The following is a 22,685-nucleotide window of genomic DNA, read 5'->3' on the forward strand; positions in this document are numbered from 1 at the left end:
ATGGTGCTCCCGGTTTGGTTCAGACCCCGCGTATGGTGGGTTTGGCTCAACAAACGGTCCGACAACAGACGGTGGACAAGCTTCAGAACGACGTAGGTAGGGAATACGATTGTCAGGGACGACAATGGACAAAGGAAGGGAGAGTGTGGGGAAGGTGACTTGATGGACGACTTGACTGGAGGAATAAGGGATGGTTTGTGCACTGTAGACGGATATTGGCAATGACAGAGGGGAAACAGCTGGGGAAGGTGGAAAAGGAGTGCAGTACCTAGATTTGACCACAAGATGGCAGGGGGAGCGTAGAATAGGACTTGACAGCAGCTTAGGGCTACGAAACCGCTTAGTCATGGGGGGCAGGGAGATAGGAACCCAGGAGGGAAATTCCCGAGGAAGGGGATAAATTGGACAGGACAGGGTTCCAGGCTAGGCTAGTCCCGGGAGGAGCTCAGGAGGAGAAGACTCAGTACAGAAGACTGACAACGGTGGAAAGCTCGACCAGGGGACTGACAGGAAGAGAGTCAGGGGGGTGGCCCTGACACGAGGAACCGCAGGACAGACGAGGCCTCGGGGGTACCGATTAGACGACCTCGGACTGGTGAAGCGCTGGCGGTAGATAGGCCTAGGGCAGCCCCAGCGAAAGATCCGCGAGGAACGTCACTACGACTGAAGGAAAGGTGAAGGTACCCGGGCCTGGATACGGAGAGCTGTAAAGGTGCTGCGGTGTATGGCTACGGTCGTCAGGAGGACGGCCAATAAACTCGGACCTGTTGTACTTGGAAATCTGCCTGCGACTCGTCTCTGTGTCGTCTGTGCGCGGTAAGCAGTTGACCACCCCCCAATCTGGGCCCCCTACTTCAGTAAAAACAGAACAAAAAAAAAAAAAACATTAGTTTTGCAAAACTACAAGTTGTGCAAAAATGTAGTGATATTCCAAACAGTTTTGTGCCAGATTTCTAAAGTGAAAAGTTTGATGGATCAGCCCCATAGACTAGTAGCACAAAGCAAAACAAATGCTCTCTTTGCGAATTTGATCATGCTCAAAATTATTTGACCAATATTTCACCTTATTGCTTGATCTTCCAAAACCAGTGATATTTCAGTCAAACAAGTCTAAAAAGAATAGCCCTTCAATCTATACAATGTGTATAAAGTTTGTTTCCATTTGTATATACAAAAAGCCTACGGTTTGTTCTTTAACTCCTTAGTGACAGAGCCAATTTTGACCTTAATGACCCAGCCAATTTTTACAATTCTGATCACTGTCACTTTATGAGGTTATAACTCTGGAACGCTTCAACGTATCCCACTGATTCTGAGAATGTTTTTTCATGACTTATTGTACTTCATGACAGTGGCAAAATTTCTTCAATGTAACTTGGGTTTACTTGTGAAAATATCGGAAATTTGGAAAAGCTTAGAAAATTTTGCAATTTTCAAACTTTGAATTCTTATGCCCTTAAATTAGAGAGTTATATCACACAAAATAGTTAATAAATAGCATTTCCCACATGTCTACTTTCCAACAGCACAATTTTTGAAACATAATTTTTTTGTTAGGACGTTATAAGGGTTAAAATTCGACCAGCGATTTTTAATTTTTACAACAAAATTTACAAAACCATTTTTTTTAGGGACCACCTCACATTTAAAGTGACTTTAAGGGGTTATATGACAGAAAATACCCAAAAGTGACACCAGTCTAAAAATTACAACCCTCAAGGTGTTCAAAACCACATTCAAGAAGTTTATTAACCCTTCCAGTGCTTCACAGGAGCTAAAGCAATGTGTAAGGAAAAAATGAACATTTAACTTTTTTTTACTTTAGCTCCAAATTTGTTAGTTTCACAAGGGTAACAGGAGAAAATTGCCCCTAAAATTTTTTTTTTCATTTCTCTTGAGCATTCAGATACACCATATGTGGGGGAAATCCACTGTTTGGGCACCTGGCAGAGCTCTGAAATGAAGAAACATCGTTTGACTTTTTGAACGCAAGAACGGGTGGAATCAAAAGCGGACGCCATGTCGCGTTTGAAGAGCCGCTGATGTGCCTAAACAGTGGAAAACCCCACTAGTGATCCCATTTTGGAAACAAGACCCCCTTCGGGAATTTACAGTTTCTAGATGTGTCATGACGTAGAGGTGCGAAAAGAAAAAAAAAATCACATTCTACCAACAAATATGTATTTTTAACCAAAATTTTTAATTTTCACAAGGGTAACAGAAGAAAATGGACCTTAAAATTTATTGTATATTTTCTACGGAGTACGACGCTACCCCATATGTGGGGGAATACTACTATTTGGGCTCACGGCAGGGCTCGGAAGGGAAGGAGCACCGTTTGACTTTTTGAACACAAAAGTGACTGGAATCGAGAGAGGGTGCCATTTCGCGTTTGGAGAGCCCCTGATATGTCTAAACAGTGGAAACCCTCAATAAATGTCCCAATTTTGAAAAGTAAACCCCTTAGGGAACTTATTTAGATGTGTCATGAGCACCTTGTACCCCCTGGTGCTTCACAGAAGTTTATAACATAGAGCTGTGAAAATAAAAGAATCACATTTTACCCACAAAAATGTACTTTTAGCCCCAATTTTTTTATTTTCATAAGGGCAACAGGAGAAAATGGACCAAAAAATTTGTTGTGCAATTTCTCCTGAGTGTGCCAATGCCCCATATGTAGTGGAAAACCACTCTTTGGGCTCACGGCAGGGCTCGGAAAGGAAGGAGTGATGTTTTGGAAGTCAGACTTTGATTAAATGGTCTGTGGATGTTGTCGCGTTTGGAGAACCCCCGATGTGCCTAAACAGTGAAAACCCACCACAAGTGACACCATTTTGGAAACTACACCCCTCAAGGATTCTATCCAGGGGTACAGTGAGCATTTTGAACAGGTACGACACAGAATTTGATAACATTAATTTTCACAATGGATAATAGGAGAAAACGGACCCCATAATTTGTTGCACAACTTGTCCTGAATGCGACCATACAGCATATGTGGTCAAAAGCTTCTGCTTGGGCACATGGCAAGGCTAAGAAAGGAAAGAGCGCTATTTGCCTTGGATAGACTGTGAATGCTATGTCGCATTTGAAAAGCCCCTGATGTGTGAAAATTGCAGAAACCCCCCCCCCCCAACAATTGACCCCATTTAGGAAACTGGATCCCTCAAGGAATTCATCTAGGGGTGTAGTGAGTATTTTGAACCCATAGATGCCTCACAGAATTGTATAACTTTGAGACATGGAAACATGACATTTTAGTGGTAAAAATGTAATTTTTGTATTTGCTGCAAATTTGTCAGGCACACAAGAGTTAATAGGTGAAACTAGACCCCACAATTTCTTGCGCAATTTCTCCCGAACGCGGTGTTGCCCCATATGTTGTCAGAAATTACTGTTAGGCCACACGCATGGCTGAGAAGGAAGGACTGCTATTTGGCTTTGGAGCACAGATTTTGATAGAATAGTTTGTGGGCGACATTTGCAAAGCTCCGAAGGTGCAAGAACAGCAAAAAACCCCAAAAAGTGACCCCATTATAGAAGCTGCACCTCTCAATGAAATCATCTATGGCTGCAGTGACCATTTTGTAACATCCGTACCGTGCTTTATTCTGGAGAATTGCAAATCTGCCAGTCTAGTACCCATACCTTGTGGCCTCATTCAAAGTAGTGCCACATGGTGCCCAGCTTGTGCTTGTGGCGATATGCACCCTTAAATTAAAGGCCTTCTCTCCATTACAATAATACATGTGGCCTCTTACTTTGGTTTAGGCACAGTGGGACTCAGGAGGGGGAATTTGGATTTGAGAGCGCATAATTAACTGGATTTGATTTAAGGAGGCGGGAGCCATGTCACTTTTCCAGAGTCTTTGTTCTACTAGTAACATGGGAACCCCCTCTATAGTTCCAGTAACAGATGACGGACCTGAGTGGTGGCTGGTTTTGTGCGGGATAAATTAGGATTTTTATTGGTAACATTTTGGGGCACATAATATTATTTGCTCGCTTCCTGAATAATGCTGGGATAACATTCTTGTGTTCTAGGCTTAACACTTACATGGGGATTTACGTGTAAATCCTACAAAACTGCAATTCAAACGAATCCCCCAAGGGAACTACCCACCATGAGGCAGATGGAGACACTTGGCGTCTGTTCCGGTGGTCTCCATCTTTTTAGGCATGCACACATCTGTGGTCGCTCACACTTGTGCGCTAAAAAAGACTCCTAAAATGATGGGACACCGCCGGAACACAAACCAGTCCAAAGTGACTCCATCTACCTTATAAGTAAGTGGTTCCGTCTGGGTTTTGTCTGAATCGTGGTATTGAGGTACTTGCACGGAAACCCCGACGTAAGTGATCAGCGGAGAGCGCAGGATAAATGTGAGCCGAGCCTTATTCCAATTTTTGAGACGTAGAAGAACAAATAGACAGCTGTACAAGAATAGTTCTTATTTTTATTTTTGCACCGTTCACTGTGCCATATAAGTGATGAGGCGGATTCAAAGAAATGCCACCCCACACCATTACTGACCTACTGCCATACCGGTCATGCTGAAGGATGTTGAAGGCAGCAGATCACTCTCCATGGCGTCTCCAGACTCTGTCATATCTGTCACATGTGCTCAGTGTGAACCTGCTTTCATCGGTGTAGAGCACAGGGTGCCAGTGGCAAATTTGCCAATCCTGGTGTTCTGTGGCAAATGCCAAGCATCCTGCATGGTGTTTGGCTGTGAGCACAACCCCCATCTGTGGATGTCGGGCACTCAGACCATCCTCATGGAGTCAGTTTCTAACAATGTGTGCAGACACGTGCACATCTATGGCCTGCTGGATGTCATTTTTCAGAGCTCTGGCAGTGCTCCTCCTGTTCCTCCTTGCACAAAGGCTGAGGTAGCGGTCCTGCTGCTAGGTGGTTGCCCTCCTAGGGCCCCCTCCACATCTCCTGGTGTACTGGTCTGTCTCCTGGTAGCGCCTCCAGCCTCTGGACACTACGCTGACAGACACAGCAAACCTTCTTGCCACAGCTCGCATTGATGTGCCATCCTGGAAGAGCTGCACTACCTGAGCCACTTGTGTGGGTTGTAGAGTCCGTCTAATGCTACCACGAGTGTGAAAGAACAACCAACATTCAAAAGTGACCAAAACATCAGCCAGAAAGCATTGGTACTGAGATGTGGTCTGTCGTCCCCACCTGCAGAACCACTCCTTTATTGAGGGTGTCTTGATAATTGTCAATAATTTCCATCTGTTGTCTATCCATTTGCACAACACCATGTGAAATTGATTGTCAATCAATGTTGCTTCCTAAGTGGACAGTTTGATTTCACAGAAGTTTGATTTACTTGGAGTTATATTCTGTTTTTTTTTTAGCAGTGTAATTATTTTAAGGTTTTGCTGCTATCACACAATAAAAATGCTTTTTTACAAAAAAGTGGAGTTTTTTGTCGCCATATTCTGAGAGCTGTAACTTTTTTTTTATTTTTTAGCGAACACAGCTGTATGAGGACTTTTGCTGGACGAGTTGTAGAGACACAGAATGAAGAAAACCAGCAATTCATTTATTGTTTTTATTTTATATTTTTTGCTCCATTCACCATGTGGTAAAAGTGATAAGACTGGTTTGTTGGATTGGTACAATTACAGCAATACCAGATTTACCGTATTTTGTGTTTTATAAGACACACCGGATTATAAGACGCTCCCCAAATTTTGAGGAGAAAAATAGGAAAAAAACTTTTTTTAATAAAATAGTGGTGCTTATAATCCATGCGTCTTATTGCTTACTGTGGATGGTGGCTGCGTTGAAGCCGGTCCCAGGGTCACTGCTAGAGGATGCAGGAGTGGGGCGATGCTGTGGACCCCAGACTGGGAGACAGGGGTGTTCAGATGTGCGATGCTGCGGGTGTTTGTTGGTGCAAGGGCTCTGCCAACGTTTTCTAAAAGTCGCAGACCTGAAATTCCATGGTTTACTATGCGGTGGACTCTGGGAAAATGGCTGCTGGGGGCGACGCATGCGCAAATGGAGATCTTGGCGCTGAGATCTCCATCTACACATGTGCCGCCCCTAGCAGCCATTTTCCCGGAGTCAACAGTATAGTAAACCATGGAATTGAGGGGGGCTCCCGGCTTTCACAAAATGTCAGCGAGTCCCCGCACCAACAAACACCCGCAGCGTTGCACATCCGAACATGCCCTCATCCCAGCCTGCGGCCTGCAACAATGCTCCACTCTTGCCTCTTCCAGCAGCGACCTAGGGACCCTGTTCCACCGCGGCCGGTAAAGTATATTCGCATTATTAGACGCACCCCCATTTTCCCCCCAAATTTGTGGGGAGGGAAAGTGCGTCTTATCATCCGAAAAATACAGTAGATAGTTTTTTTATGATTTGCTATTTTTACACACTAAAAACAATATTTTAGCAACATTAATTGGTTTTTTCATCGTCCGATTCTGAGAGCTGTAACTTTTTTAATTTTTTGCCGAATGAGCCATATTAGTGCTTGTTTTCTGCGGGAAGGTTTGGCAGTTTTTTTATATCATATAACATAACATGTAATTACAATAATTTTCTGGGAGAAATACTGCATTTTCTGGACCAATTTCAAGGATGCCAACACTTTCGGCCATGGCTGTATGTTATTATGGTTTCTGAAATTAAATGCATGTGTCATATACCTCAAATCCTTTCCATTGCTTCATAATCTATTGCTTGTTTTTTTCTCTTTCCTCTATTCTGCATTTCCTGGACACACAATGGACCTCTCCTCCCTCTCTTCCTTTATCCATATCCTGTACGAGGCACAGGGAGAGGCCTGCGGCCAGTCACTGAGGTCAGTCACTGCAGCCAGTCACTGCGGCATTGAGTTGTATTCATATCCCTGGCTAAGGCCACAGGTATGCTGAGCGGCCCACTATCACTATACGCCCCACTGGGGAAGATATGGAAAAGTGCTGTGGTTCATTGATTGGGCTATACCGTAGAGTTATTCCTTCCTGCTGGCATCAGGAGGACAACGGATGTAAGGTGAGTAAAGTGTGCGGAACCCAAAACGAACTTCTTAGAAATGTTATTTTTGGAGCAATAGTTTTACATTCTGTTGACTCATACCAATGTATCTTTTCTTTTTTAAGAAACTCTCTACAAGAAGTTTTATTTAGGTAGAACAAGGATAGCTGTAGTGCTTAATATTCAGATGTAATGTATGTACAGAGCCAATAGACAGGCATAGATAAGCAACCCCCCATCTGCATCCGTGATCCCCAGTCTGCTGTGGAGGCTGAATGTAACAGAAGGATTCTAATACATCTAATCAGATCTATAGATTGGAGCTACAGAGACTCCAAAATCGCTATCAGGGCTCCGACCCACCATACGCAATTTCTTCTCTTAAGGGGGCTTTACACATAGCTAGCAATATCGCTAATGTGTCACCGATTTTGTGACGCAGCAGCGATATCGGTAGCGATCTCGCTACATGTGACACTTACCTCCGACCCGGCTCCCCGCTGGATATCGCTGATCGCGCGAGATCGGCCTGGTCCATTTCTCGTCGTCTGCTTCCTGCTGGCACCGACAAGCGAGCCATGGATGCTGGCGGAAGATGGTCATCATCGCTGCGTCTGACAGGTAAGTGATGACCGCAGACCGCTGCTGCATCGCTGGTGAGATCTTCCTGTTTGGCTGCTCACTAGCAACCACTTAGCGATGCACCAGCGATCCTGACCGGGTCGTATCGTGGTCGGGATTGCTGGTGCATCGCTAAATGTAACGGGGCCTTTAAGAGAATAGTGGATAAGAGTTTCAGGATGTAACTACGTAAATACTTTTATGCCCCAAAAAAAGACACAAGTATTTGAGGAGTGATGTAACCACAATTGTAAGCAACTGATCCGGTCTCAACCTTGATATGTTTTTCTTTATTTTGAAGATGTATATTTACTGAGGTTGTTAAGGTTGGAAGAGGCAGATAAACATACAGTACATGTGAATTAATACTGTGTGATGAAGTGAAACCCTATACTTTGACACACTTAGTGAGAAGGGCTTCAGCTTCCTCCAATAAAAGAGTTGACTTGTGATACTAATTGCAGCCTAGCTTCAGATTGCTCTGTAATTAACTGTTAATTATGGGATAAAACTGGAATAGAGAATAAAAATCTGATTATATAAGTTCCTATGTGACATAATGTTACCTTTTTAAGAAAGCTATTAAAAAGGGTTATTTGTGTGTATCATTACTTCTTCTCTCCAGCTCGGGAATATTACATTAATGGCTTATCCTAAAGACGAGCTGATTTTCCTGGATAAACATTGGATTTGCAAACTTGCCTTATCTTTTATTCTAAATACATAGAACAAAGAAAATAAATATTTGTAACCATATACATACAGTGCATTATTTTTCCTGTATCCATGCTTCTTGCTTACAGCTCAAGAAAGTAGTAGTTACACTTTTTTGGTGACCAAAATACAGCTCTGGCAAAAATTAAGAGACTACTTTCAAATGTTCAGTTTGTCTGATTTTTCTCTTTAGGTCTCATACTCGCTTGCGATAAAATCGGACGATTGCAATCCGATTTAAAATCGTATTGCATTCTGACCAATGTTAGTCAATGGGTGACATCTTACTTGCGATTTTTTTCCCATCCGAAATTGGACTGAGAAAAAAGTGGTTGCTGCGATTTTTGTCAATGCAAGTCAATGGGTGTGATTAAAAAACGGGCCAAAAACAGACCATCCGTTTTCCATTAGTTTTAAACGGATACATTACCATTCTGTGGCATAGAACACTGTAAATGGTCCTGTAAATGACTGTAGAAAAATAGTTGCTGCGAAAAAGAACCCGGATTGCATACAGATGTAAAACGGAGGGAAAAAGGATGGAAAGATTAAAAATCGCATAGAAATTGCATGACACTCGCATAGCACTCCTCCCTTTTTTACAGTCTAGAAATCGGACCTTTTTTTATTCGCAAATGGGTATGAGCCCTTAGGGTTCTTTTACACTTGCCGTGGTTTTTGCGGCCCGTTTTCCGGTGTTCCGCAAAAACGGGCCGCAAAAATCTTCTCGGATCCATGTTTTTCTGGTTTGGAATAGCTTTTGAGAAGTCAGAAAAAAAAAGAAAGTTGTCAATAAAATGGAAAAAAAAAAACAAAACAGGAAATTGTCAAGGAACAATAAAGAAAAAAAACCTCAAAAAAAGAATCTGCCCTTTCTCCAGTGCCATTTTCTTCTGGTCTTCGCAGAGCTCTGTGTCCTTAGTTTGTCGCAAACTTTGGATTTCAGTTTTCTGAACATGTCGAGGCATTTTGAAGATGATGTGATTCTGTGTTGGTTGCTTAACCAGCATTTAGAGCATGAGCAGAGAGCAGCAGCAGCAGAAGCTGCACTTGCACCAAGGAGGCTGTGGGTGCACCCAATTCTGTCGCAGCGTTCGTGGAAGGGTCATTTCCATATGCTGTACAGTGACTTGCATCAGCACCCAGAGAAATTCTTTACATACTGCCGTATGTGCATACGGCGCTCCTACAATTTTTTGCGGACCCCAATAGAAATCTATGGGGGCCGCAAAAACGGGCCGCAAAACAACGGCAAATGTAAAAGAATCCTTAAAGGTATATTTTTGAGTAAAATGTAAATTGTTCTTTTAGTCTACAAACTTCTGACAACATGTCTCCAAATTTCCAAGCAATAAATTTTGCATTTTTTTCTGACAAAGAAAAATGGTCTAAATTAAAAACAAAACAAAACAGTGCTTTCAGACCTCAAATAATGCCAAGAAAACAAGTTCATAATCATTTAGAAACAATACTGATGCTTTAACGCAGGAAGAGTTCAGAAATCAATGTTTTGTGGAATAACCATGATTTTTAATCACAGCTTTCATGCGTCTTGGTATGTTTTCCAACAGTCTTTCACATTGCTTCTGGCTCAAAAATGTAAGCAATTCTTTGTTTGATGACTTGTGGCTATCCATCATCCTCTTGGTTACATTCCAGAGGTTTTCAATGGGGTTCAGGTCTGGAGAAGGGCAGCCCATGACAGGGTTTTGATGTGGTGATCTCTTAATTTTTGCCAGAGCTGTATGTGTACAGAATATTGCAATGTGGTTTTGACTGGTCTTCCACAAAATAAGAATTTTGTTAAATTAAACGGTAAATACAGTAGAAATTACGGTCCTGAGTCCACAAGACTGGCGTTCTGTACTCCAGTCTTATTGAAGAGAGCTAGGAGTAAAATGTATTAAATTCATTAAGATGTTTACACCTCAGTGGATTTATTGCGTCTTTCAGCATTTCTAGAGATGTACGCTATTCCTATTACGCCTCTCCAGTGGTGTAAATTATGACGAGTTTGGCCGCAGCCCTTCTTGTTCACTTTTCAAAAAGTTGGAGGAGCTGACCAGGGTTGACATAAAAATGTTGAAATTCACAATATTTTTACCCAACTCTGAGTAGGGCAAATATTTTGCAACATGTTAAGCAGTTCTATCTGTGAAAATTGGCAAAAACTTCTTGATGAACCAAGGTCTAAACATGATTTGCGTAAATCATGCTTAGGTCTTGGTTCATCAAGCAGTTTTTGCCAACTATTCTGACTTGTGAATACTCCCCAAAAAATCCTTTAATTCAGAAGTTACAGGTTCAAACAATAACTACAATATCTGAAATGTATGATCCATGGCAGCAACAGCCCTTAATAAGCATCGGCTTGCAAGCCATTTTCATGACTACTGACTCACAGACCCATGACAAACAGTGGTCCTGGGTCATAGACTGAGATGACTCATGTGTTACGTCTGACTGACAATATATTGTAGATTCCCAACATATTTTCCTATAATCTGATCCTTATTAAGAACTAATTTGTACAGAGATTGGGCTAAGCAGAATTTAGGGTTAGCAAGTGCAGGAGTAATAGCAAGTAACTGTATTTAAAGAGGTTGTCCACTACTTCATCATTGATGGCCTATCCTTAGGATAGGTAATCAATGTCTGATCGGTGGGAGTCTGACATCCGGCATCCCCGGTCGATCAGATGTTGTCAGCTGTCGGTGTCAACTTCTCCGTTTTCTCTGTGGCCGAGGCTTGGTACTACACATCAATTCAAATCAATAGGAGGCAGATGTGCGGTACCTAGCCAAAGCCACTATCGGAAGGAATAGCTGCTCCACAAATGAACACCGGCCACCGACACCACGAACAGCTGATCGGCGGGGGCACTGGGTGTCAGACCCCGAACAATCAGATATTTAATGACCTATCCTAAGGGTAAGTCATCAAGGATAAAGTAGTGGACAGCCTCTTTAAGTTTGTCACTTACGGTAGATGTTTTCCGTTATTCCATGAAAATGTTATTCACTGATTGTTTACTGTTGGGCAATAATGTATCCAAATAATGGCGCTGCCAATTCTACAGGAAATATACATTCGAGTCACTCGGGTTGCAGTTGCTTAAAAGTTTCTTTGTAAGCGAACTGTAGATGAACAGGCGGGAGTAAGGACAGCATGCTCTAATTTGGCAGAGGGTAACACACACAGTTTCAAGTGTTACAGTATATATAGTAACACAGAGGATGTCATTTGCAGTCTGTGACATGTGGCAGGAAATCTGGCCTTGGAACCTGCTCATAGCACATTCCTGTGTTTACAAGGGTGAGATTTCCTCCCTGTGCTGCCCGCATTATACACTCAAAGATTTCTATGATGCTATTATTAAAGTCCAACCAAAGTCCAGCCTCACCTATTACTATTGCAAAGTCAGTAACAAATTTAAAATATCATAAAACCAGCAAAGCTCAATGAAACGTTCGCAAAAATGCTTGATGTAAGTGAATTACTACTGAGCCTTGGTAAAGGGTTATTCCCACAATTGCATTATTTCTCACAAAGCAAAATAAATGCATACTTACTGTTAGTACACAGCTCTGGCAAAAATTAAGATTAAGAGACCACTGCATTTATAAAAATCAGCTTCTCTACATGTCTGACAGCCATTCCATTTTCAAACAACTTTATTAAAATGTTTACATAAAAAATTAACAGTAGTATTTTTACATCATACTAGTAACCGTAGGCTTTCCATTCCAATGTCAGTTGAATTCCACCCAGAGGACACCTCATTCTACTTCATGTACTTCTGATTAGGTGATCACCTGAACCAAATCTTATTTAAAAAAGGAAAGTTTAAAAAAAACCCTGCTGTGGTGTTCACAATCCTCTTGCAGTAGGACAAGCTGGATGGCAAAACAAGTGCTAGTAATATCCCAAAAGTAATAGGAATGAAAAAATAACTTTTAACCATGCCAAAGGAGTTGAAAAGAAAAGTCTTGATTGAGGAAAAGAAGGGCTCAATTCTGGCTTTACTAGCAGAGGGATCCAAGACGGTAGTCCATTACAACAGGGTCAAGCAGCAGACATTGGGGACAACAAAGCTACAGACCCGCAGAGGGCGAAAACTACTCTCTACTAACCGGGATGACATCATCTTATTTGAATGTCATTCAGCAACCGCAGGATGACATCAAGTGACCTACAAAAGGAATGGCAAATGGCAGCTGGGGTGAAGTGCACTGCAAGAACAGTTCGTAACAGGTTCCTAGAGGCAGGGCTCCAAGTCATGTAAAGCTAGAAAAAAGCCTTTCATCAATGAGAAGCAAAGGGGAGCCTGGCTGAAGTTCGACAAAGACCATAAGGATTGGACCATAGAGGACTGGAGTAAGGTAATCTTCTCTGATGAGTCTAATTTTCAGCTTTGCCCAACACTTGGTCGTCTAATGGTTAGACGGAGACCTGGAGAGGCGTACAAGCCACAGTGTCTTGCACCTGCTGTGAAATTTGGTGGAAGATCGGTGATGATCTGGTCATGCTTCAGCAAGGCTGGAATTGGGAAGGTTAATCTTTGCGAAGGACGTATGAATCAAGCCACATACAAGGTTATCCTGGAAAAACAGTTGATTCTTTCTGCTTAGGCAATGTTCCCTAACTCTGAGGACTGTTTTTTCCAGCAGGACAATGCCATTCAGTTAGGTCAATTAATGTGTGAATGAAGGACCACCGCATCAAATCCCTGTCACGGCCAGCCCAATCGCCAGACCTGAACCCCATTGAAAACCTCAGGAATGTAATCAAGAGGAAAATGGATAGTCACAAGCCATCAAACAAAGAAGAACTGCCTAAATTTTTGCACCAGGAGTGGCATAAGGTCACCCACAAGCAGTGTGAAAAGACTGGTTGAAAGCATGCCAAGACGCATGAAAGCTGTGGTTATTCCACAAAATATTGATTTCTGAACTCTTCCTGAGTTAAAACATTAGTATTGTTGTTTCTAAAAGATTATGAACTTGTTTTCTTAGCATTATTTGATGTCTGCAAGCACTGCATTTTTTGTTATTTTGACCATTTCTCATTTTCTGAAAATAAATACAAAATTTAGTGCTTGGAAATTCAAAGGCATGGTGTCAGTAATTTATAGAATAAAAGAGCAATTTACATTTTACTCAAAAATACACCTATAAAAAGAAAAATCAGACAAGATGAAAATGTTGCAGTGGTCTCTTAATTTTTGCCAGAGCTCTATAGATTAAGCCCAACATAAAGTTTCTTTCTTGTAACTTTGTGTCTTTTTTCATCTCTATCTGCTGTTTTCTACAACCAGCTTCACATAGCGAAATGGGTGATCTTATATCTTATTTACTGCACCTACATTTTCCAGCAGCACCTTGATTCTCCTCAGTGCTGCAGACACCTTCCACCCTCCTGTGTGCTCCTGACTAGTCCACCTCTGTGAATGATCATGAAGCCAATCTGAGGCCGGGATCACACTAACGTGTGTGATGTGTGAAACTCGCACGAGTCTCCCGCATCAACACCCGGCGCTGCCGCTGACACTCAGGACCGGAGCTGCGGCTGCATGTATTTCTATGCATGCCGAGTGGTCATGCGATAGACTCATGCGAGTTTCTCGCATCACACACTGTAGTGTGATCCCGGCCTAAGTGTGGAATTCACCTTATGCTTCTGTGCAGTCTCTTCTCCTGTGCAGGTGCATTACCCTGCCTGACCAATTATTTCCTCTTCCATCTATACTTGCCGTTGTATTTTTACATAATTGTTAGATGATTTATATCAGAGTTCAACCCTCCTGCACTCCTCTACAATGTAGAGCCTGTGTCAGTCAGGGCCGGGGGCGGCTACAGCTGCCGCTCTGTATTCTTAGAGCGGTGACTAAACACGCGGCGCTCCGACCCTATGACTGAAGCCGAAAGCTGGAGGGGAGAATAAAGATAATTTTCTCCCCGCTGCATTCGGCTACGTGCAGGCGCCAGACAGCATAACGCTCTTAACCTGACGATTACACCCATATCAGCAGGTTAACAGCATTATTCATGGTGACACGTTCCCTTTAATCATTATGTAATGAGAAGTTACTTGGGTTTGTAATGCTCTTTGTATTTCCCCACAGTTTTTAATATCTTGCTGTCTGTGAATAGAGATTTGAATGGACCTGCCCCGGCCTAGTCCTACACACCCAGTATTATTACAACAGAATAAAATGTTATAAATATAAAATAAATCTAAAATCTAAATATATTTGTATTACAAAAAAGAATTGCATCTCCGACCTGCTTAGTAAGTGCATCCCTGGCCGATAATATAGACTGTCACCTAGGAATAAAGGAAAATGGTGAACCAATTGGAGTGTTTAAGGCTAAGAATATTCTTTTATTAGTGCAAAAACACTAAAATCTCCCACAGGGGATAAAACAGGCAGAAAAGTGGTGATTAACAATGAAAGGTGACGATTTATGCATACAGGCATTAGGAGCGTGTGAGTGAGGAGGAAAATGGAAGATCATATCTATATACGCCATAGTTGTCCTTAAGATCCCTCTACTAACACTCCCCACAACACTTGAGCACAATAATCCATACAAAAAGGAATTTCTTACCCATTTTGCACAAAATGATCCACACCAACATGCAAGTGAATCTCCAACGCGTGTTTTGTTTGTTCGTTTTGTTGCTTTCTCAAGGGGACATAATAAAAGAAATGTTCACTGCAGGACCCTTTAAACATGTGACCATGATCGCTTATCCGTCAATGGGCAGCACAATTGGCGCATGCGCACCGTATCCACCCCCAGCCATCAGACCAGTACCACACATGTCCGGGAGTAAGGACGCATTGCCAAGACTCCCGGACACGCGCAGACTGGTACAAAGATGCCGAGGCATAGACCAGCTAGAAAAGCTGTGAAAGGCGCATGCGCACACCAAGCCTGGAGGCAATAATGGAAGAAAGGGTATAGAATCATGTGCCTCCGTCTAAGAGGTCCTAATAACATGATAAAAGAGAAAGGGAGGAATTGGGTGAAACTCAGCAACAATATTATGCATGTATAATATTTAGGTGCAGAACACAATATGATTGATGATGAATTCGTCTAGGTAAGTAGCATGCACTGTATCTGTCAGGAATGAATAGCAGTGGATCACAGCATACCAGAAAATTGATTTATCATGTCTGAATCAGAACTGTAGATGAACAAGAAATTTCACAAAGTATATACACAATAATACAATTTAAAACATAAAAGCATAACAAACATGTATATGGGAATGGTGGCAAGTGTCCACTGCAAAAAAAGATGAAAAACTCAATGTTTCATTTAAACCAGAGGTCAGCGTGCCCAGGGAAACAATCCACCTCGATTAACATTGTGCCTAAAGCTCCCTTACATCTCCTCCCTTATACCAGTGTGAATTATATCAATCCCTCGTACTCTCAAGTTGTGGGGGTTACAGTCATGGTGGGTCCAAAAATGCCGGGGGACTGTTTTTAGCTCCATAATATCAACCGCTGTCTGAGCCGCTGCAATGTCCCTCACACACTACACACCCGAATTCTCAGTTCCCGTACATCTCCTCTCCTTATACCAGTGTTAATGATATCAATCCCCCATACTCTGAAGGTGTGGGGGTTACAGTCATGTTGGGTTTGAAAATGGCGGGGGATTATTTTTATCTCCATAATATAAAATAAACCGCTGTCTGGGCTGCAGCAATGTCCCTCACACACTTCCCACCCAAATTCTCAGTTCTCTTGACGGGAGTCCTACATAAATCTTCGGACAGCCAAATGAGGCATAGTAAACCACATTGGTGCTACTACACGTTGTATGTTGTTTGATTGAAAAATCAGAATCATCAAAATCAAAATTGGAGCAGTGAAGAACATTGCTGCAGGCAAGACAACAGCGGCTCGGGAAAAACACAGATTTAGACCTCTACTCCCAAAAGTATTTACCACTGGGGGTGTGTCATGGCTTTTAAACAGAATGTCTTTTAAGTTTCTAGAACGTCTGGAGGTCATGAGAGGAGAGGCAAGTGAACACGATTGTAAGGACCATTCAGTTTCAAGGATTTGCCAATGCTTTTTTCAATATCGATCTCATGTTCTTTCACCAATGATTATAAATAGATTTAAATCGCACCCTCCCATCTTGTTTCTTCCATTTAGGGGGTTCATAAAGGAGCGAATTGCGAGGAAGTGGGAACGGCTCATCCCTAATGCGCAAAGAGAGGAGTGGGAGGAGATTCTAGAGTCTCCGACTGGAGTATCACCATCTGTTAATAACAGAATGATGCAACTATATATAATAAATCAATCGTATTTGACTCCGTTGTGACTTTTTAGGATGACATCCCTGGTGCAGACACCTGTCCCTCTAGAGCCATTGGTCTGCTTGTTTGGAGTATGGAAGGAAGATACTTGGGATCGCTATACTGGGGTCTTCCCACGTGAGACCCTGTTTATGGCACAGAAGGTGCTGGCATTGTGGTGGATGGGGGTTCATGTCCTTCCCTTAGATTTTGGATCGAGTTGGTAAATTCCATATGAGCGCACGTTATGCCAAAATAGGGGGTGCCCAGGTAAATTTGAAAAGATTTGGCAGAGGAGGAATTCATCTCACCTCACTTTGCAGGGTTGAGACTTCACACACGACATAATACGATACGGGAGACCAGGCTGCGGAAATAGTAGATTTCAGTTAATGTAGTGGTAGTTGTAGTTTAAGAATTTTAGTTAGATTTTATTTCTGAATGGTATGCCAAGGTTTGTGAAATTGAATTGATATACATGCTGGAAAATGTATAGGCAATTATCTTTTATGTATGTTTGAAGAAGGATAGGTACATATTACCTTGTTTATAAGAGTGTGCAATTTCTCTGCATAATATTTTACAATGGACGGAAACACGTGTGCTATGTCTAATGCTTGTTATCATAAGCCTTTGTGTATGTTGTACATTCTTTGTGTCCTGAGGTTCAATAAACGAATTTAAAAAAAAAAAAGGAGCGAATTGCGTGAGGTGTGCTTCCCTCTCCTATAGCCCGGCTTAATGCACCTCTGTCTGTAACCCCTTTCTCAGAACTAGACCTTAGGTACCTGGCCTCATCCTGAGGAACTCACCCACCGGGCGATACTATGAGCAGATGTGGCGTGTACCAAAGCATTGACAGACATGGGCTTCCTAAACACATGCGTCTGGATGTAGGAATCATTATCAACTTCTGTGCTGATGTCATGGAAGTCCAACTCCCTGCTGCCACGCTTACATGTCAATCTGATATTAAGGGAATGTCAATAAGGTTACTCCTAATTGTTCCAGCTGCTCCACTGTCCCCACCTAGGAATAGCACAAGACTAGAAATATCATGTATTCACAAAGATAGGCCATTTCTGTGTAGAAGAGATGCATGTTCCCTGTAGAGTAGCATTCAGCAATGATTTCCTTAGGGTTCATTAACTTACTAGATGTTTGGGCTCCATCTGTCACTTGTATGGGAGCAAATAAACAACAGTGATCACTCATAAAAGACTATTGTTCCACAAAATGTGTCACTGTCATGGCTCACCCATAGATAATGCCTGCTCTACATTACGGCTGGACTCAGCAAAGGAAACAGTAACTGAGAAGGATGAATGGATGGTAAACTGTTTCCTTTCCAAGGAAATCATTACAAGCTACTAGTCTAGATTCACCAAAATTACAGATCAACTAACACACAGCTCATATATTGCAGACATTACAGAATTATTAGTTGCATACTTCCCAGCTCTGAATGGTAAGAAAGAGCGACACAGATTCCACACTAAGCAGTGTCTTAACGTCGCCCAGTGCTTTATATACACTGTGAGAAGCATGGTGGAATCGTGGATGAGGGCAGGTATATCTCGCCCAGATACCTTTCCTATGTGGCCTAGTCTGGGCAGTATCTCACCTGATGACTAATGAGTAAGGGGAGGCGGATATAAAAGGACGCCAGGTGGTGTGTAAAGGGGGTTTTTCACATAGTGATATCGCTAGCAATATCGCTAAAGCGTCACCGATTTTGTGACGCAGCAGCGATATTGCTAGCGATATCGCTATGTGTGATACTTACCTCTGACCGGCTCCCCCGATGTCTGTCGCTGATTGCGCGAGATCGGCCGGGTCCATTTCTCGTCGGGTGCTTCCTGCTGGCGCCGACGAGCGACGTGTGGACGCGGGCGGGAGGACGTCACCATCGCTGCTTGTGAAAGGTAAGTAACGACCGCTGCTGCGTCGCTACATCGCTAGTGAGATCTGCCTGTTTGTCAGTTCACTAGTGACCATTTAGCGATGCACCAGCGATCCTGACCGGGTCGTATCGTGGTCGTATCGCTGGTGCATCTCTTAATGTAAAGGGGCCTTTAGTCGCTGAGCCTGGGGAACACAGAGAGCATGTCTGTGTGAACGACACTTGTGAGTGAAAGCAGTGCTCATGGTAACCGTCGTTTGACAGGAACGGGAGAAGCCCTCCAGTTGGTAGTTAGATCGGACCCTGTTTAGTTAGTGCCTTACAGGCAAGGTTTTTGTTTTATGCTTTATTTTTCTTGATGTTTTGCTTTCACCTGAAATAAACCTGACCCAGTGTCAGTTATGTCCAGATCCTGACTCTGCATCTGAGTTTCATGCTAAACCCACGTGGCCTTTGACCCCAGCAAAGGCGATCCCGGATCGTTTTTTCACAAATTGGTGGAGAACGTGGGCACCACGTTGAAAGCATGAACATGGAGGACATGGTGAAAGCGCTGGTACAGTCCACCGCCGTGCAGCAAGAAGCTAATCGGGTGCTGATGGCCCAGCTGAAGGAGTTGGTGGACATGACAGCTACGGATCGTTCGCTTCTCCAGCAGGAGGCGCTGCGCCTGGCGTCCTTACCTGAGGTTAACCCGGAAGCCGAGTCGAGAGTGATTCACGTGAGTCGGTACTGGCAGAAGATGACGACCGAAGATGACGTCGAGGCATACCTAACCACGTTTGAACGGACGGCGGTGCGAGAAAAATGGCCGAAGGTCTGCAGGGCCGGCTTGATTGCCCCCCGTTTCTTTCCGGTGAGGCCCAAAAGGCTTATTATGACTTAGAACCTGAAGCCGCGCAGGACTTTGACAAACTGAAAGCCGAGATCTTGGCCCAGCTGGGAGTGACGACCGCTGTCCGTGCACAAAGAGTGCATCAATGGACTTATCAGCCGGATAAACCACCGCAGTCACAGATGTTCGACCTGATCCACCTGAGGAAGAAGTGGCTACAACCCGAGGTGCTGATGGTGTGGGAAGAAGGGCCCCCGCCGAGTGTCCGGGCCGGAACCAAGGGGACCGTCACCTAGGTTTCAGGGGAGACTGTTCCCGGGGGACAGAGTTCAGGGACGGACCGTGGAGATGGACGATGGACAGATGGGCTAGGGGAGGAGCCAGTATAAAAGGGGCGGGGAACGCTAGTCACGATGACTCAGCAGACCAGGACAGAAGCAGCAGGAGACCGTGGGAGCAACTGAGAGCCAAAGTGACTGACCAGAGTCAGGAGAGACGTTCACCTAGGACACCAGAGGGACGGTGCCCAGACGACCATCCGAGAGCCACTGCCCCGCTTCAACCCGCGGCTGCTGCCGCCTCTCCCCAGCCTGCGGCTGTGGTCCGTCTGCGGTCGCTCGCGTCCGTTGCCGCCTCGCTCCAGCCCACGGCTGCAGCCTGTCTCCCGCCACCCGCAGCCGCCCTGCTCTCACCTGTGGCCGTGGCAAGTCCAGTGCTGTCAGCGGCCACCACTGTCCTGCTCCGGTCCGCGGCAGGGTCGTTGCTCGCCGTGGATTCCCTGTCGCAGCTGTTAGCTGCACAGGTGGCCTGCTAATTGCCACCCCGCATCGCTGCCGCTTGCTCCAGTCCGGGGACTGCGGCCCATCCGTTCAAGGACTCCTCCGGGGCCTGTGGGGTCCCGGTGTCACCGGAGCGTCGGAACGCTCGAAGACTTCGTCAACTCTTCAGCAGCTGGGCCCAGCGGCTGCTAAGCCGAAGAACCCCCGTCCAGAACTCTGAGGGACGTCAGGACAGCTAAGTTGACTATATAGTTAAGGACCCGTAGTCGCGACACTATAGTGACCGGCTTTCACCGGACGTAGTCATGTTCTACCTGTTTGTGTTTGCTTGTATTAAGCCCCTGTGAGGGCAACTCTTGTTACCCCTGTGACTGGTCAGGCTACGACTGAGGACAGTTACCTCTAGGCCTATAAAGGTTATTACTAAAAGCACCAATCCGTCTCATGCCTCGTCACTGCGTCCTGTGTACCTGCTAGTACCACATTTGGCGTAGTCGGCAGGATGCAGTCTCCGAGCGCAGACAGCGGTGCACCCGACCAGAGTGGGACTGCGGGTGCTGCCGATAATGGGGGCCCCCGCTCCAGCATCTCTCTGGGGGCTATGCTAAGTAACCTGCCCCGGTTTTCTGGCTCCAATACACTGCTGTGGAGCTGGATAGAGCACATGCGAGGCCTCTTCCGCATGCATCCGATGTCCCCCGATTTAGAGGCTGAGGTGGCCCTCATGGCGTTCGATGGGGAAGCCCGGAAGTCAGTGATGTTGAGACCCCCAGGACACCGCAACACCTTTGCCAGGGTCTTGCAGATTCTGGAAGAAACCCACGGGGATCCAACAAACGTGGGAGAGTGGAGGACCCGGTTGTTCAGTTGGATGCAGGGGGAGGGAGAGACCTTCACCCAGTATATGAACGCCCTCCAGGAGCTATACACTGCCATAGAGCGGAAGGACGGATTAGGGGTAGGGCCCATCGACATTACCCTGTGCGACCAGTTAGTGACTGGACTCCGGGACCCGTTAATCAAGCAGGCATTACGGGAGCAGATCCGGGTGAACCCACGTATAGCTTTCTCTGAGGTGGGGAGTCAGACCCGGGTGCGGGAGCAGGGGGTGACGGTTCCCGTGGGGAAGGCCCAGAGCATGGAGGCTGCCGTAAACGTTGTCGGAGAGCCTCAGTGGATTGAGGAAATGAGACAAGAGCTGACGAGTATCTGGGGTGAGCTGGCCGAAGTGAAGAAGAGAACGGAGCCCGCGCCCGGCCGGCTTGGCTACCCAATACCCGGGGTGGCCGGGCCTCACCGCCCTGGTGTTATGAGTGTGGAGAACTGGGCCACTACGCACAAGAGTTTCCGCGGCATGGGAGATCCCCTCCCCGGCGGGCATTAAACTAGAGGGCTCCGGGCATGGGGGGCGCCGCTCGGAACCGGAAGCCACAACAAGGGGTGGTGGAAGTCCCGAAGATCTGGTCGCTAAGTGCCCAGTAGTGTGGGCCGAAGTCGAGGGTCGTGCTGTACGGTGCCTAGTGGATACGGGGTCGCAAGTAGCGACCATGCCTGCAACTTACTTCCGGCAGCAGTTCCCAGAAGCGGCAAGGCCCCAGTGGGGGCCCATGATTCGACTAGCAGCCGCAAACCAACTGCCGGTACCTGTCGCCGGAGTGGTGTGGCTCCAGATGACGCTGTGTGGTAAATCCCTCGGCCGCCGGGGAGTGGTCCTGACCAAGGGGAAACGAACGACCATCATCCAGTTATCTTGGGCATGAACGTACTACGGGAGTTCGGTAATCTACTCCTCAACGATCCCATGCAGGAGACCCTGAGCCAGTGGGGTTCTCACACGGCCCAAGGGCAGGTCTTCCAGCGGTTGGTGCGGGAGGCGCGAGTGCTCCAGGAGTGCCAGGAGGGTGAGGCTCTGGGTAAAGTCGTCGCGCCGGTGGCTCCCCCGCTCATGCTTCCTCCAGGGTAGACGGTGGTGGCCCTGCCGATCCCCGCCCTGATGCCATTGGAGGGCGTAGAGGTGCAGGTGGAACCATGCTATTCGGACCGTCCTGGTGCGTTGCGTCAACCTGGAAGACCAAGATATCGCCTTGAAGCCCCGGGCCGAAATGGCTAAACTAGTAAGGCCTTTGGAGGAGATAGTGCCGGACCCCGCGGTCCAGTTGAAGGTGCCGCCCGAAGATCCTTGGGCTGTAATGGTACGAACCCTACAGACTGCCGTGTCCTCGACCCAGGAGAAAGGTCGAGCCATCCTGGATAGAATGCGGGCTGAACTTTCCAGCCTAGCGCCAGCCCAACTTCTCCAGGTAGAGACACTTCTCGGACAATATTACAGTGTCTTTGCCAGTCATGAGGATGACTTTGGATGTACCACGGCCATCACGCATGGGATCCCCACGGCAGGAGCGGCCCCCATCCGGGAGCGATATCGGCAAATACCACCGCAGCTATACCAAGAAGTGAAAACCCTATTGGCTCAAATGGTTTGGAAGGGGGTCATACGAG

General features: G+C 45.4%; 1 protein-coding gene across 13 annotated transcripts in view; it reads left to right on the top strand.

Annotated features, from left to right (window-relative positions):
* Positions 1–22,685, top strand: part of PHLDB1 (pleckstrin homology like domain family B member 1) — a 291,420-nt gene that overhangs the window by 85,391 nt on the left and 183,344 nt on the right. For 5 of the 13 annotated variants that reach the window (XM_073566500.1, XM_073566499.1, XM_073566506.1 and 2 more), the window contains exon 1: positions 6,890–7,027. The exons of 1 other annotated variant lie outside the window; for it this stretch is intronic. In XM_073566500.1, the coding sequence (XP_073422601.1) occupies positions 6,944–7,027 (84 nt within the window). In that variant the 5' untranslated portion in view covers positions 6,890–6,943. Of the gene's footprint in view, positions 1–6,887; positions 7,028–22,685 lie in introns of those variants that run through there. 7 more of the 13 variants (XM_073566502.1, XM_073566507.1, XM_073566508.1 and 4 more) reach the window with 4 other exon arrangements.

This window comes from Dendrobates tinctorius, unplaced genomic scaffold (assembly GCF_039654945.1).
Source record: "Dendrobates tinctorius isolate UK_male_01 unplaced genomic scaffold, ASM3965494v1 ptg000018l, whole genome shotgun sequence".
Lineage (NCBI taxonomy): Eukaryota > Metazoa > Chordata > Amphibia > Anura > Dendrobatidae > Dendrobates > Dendrobates tinctorius.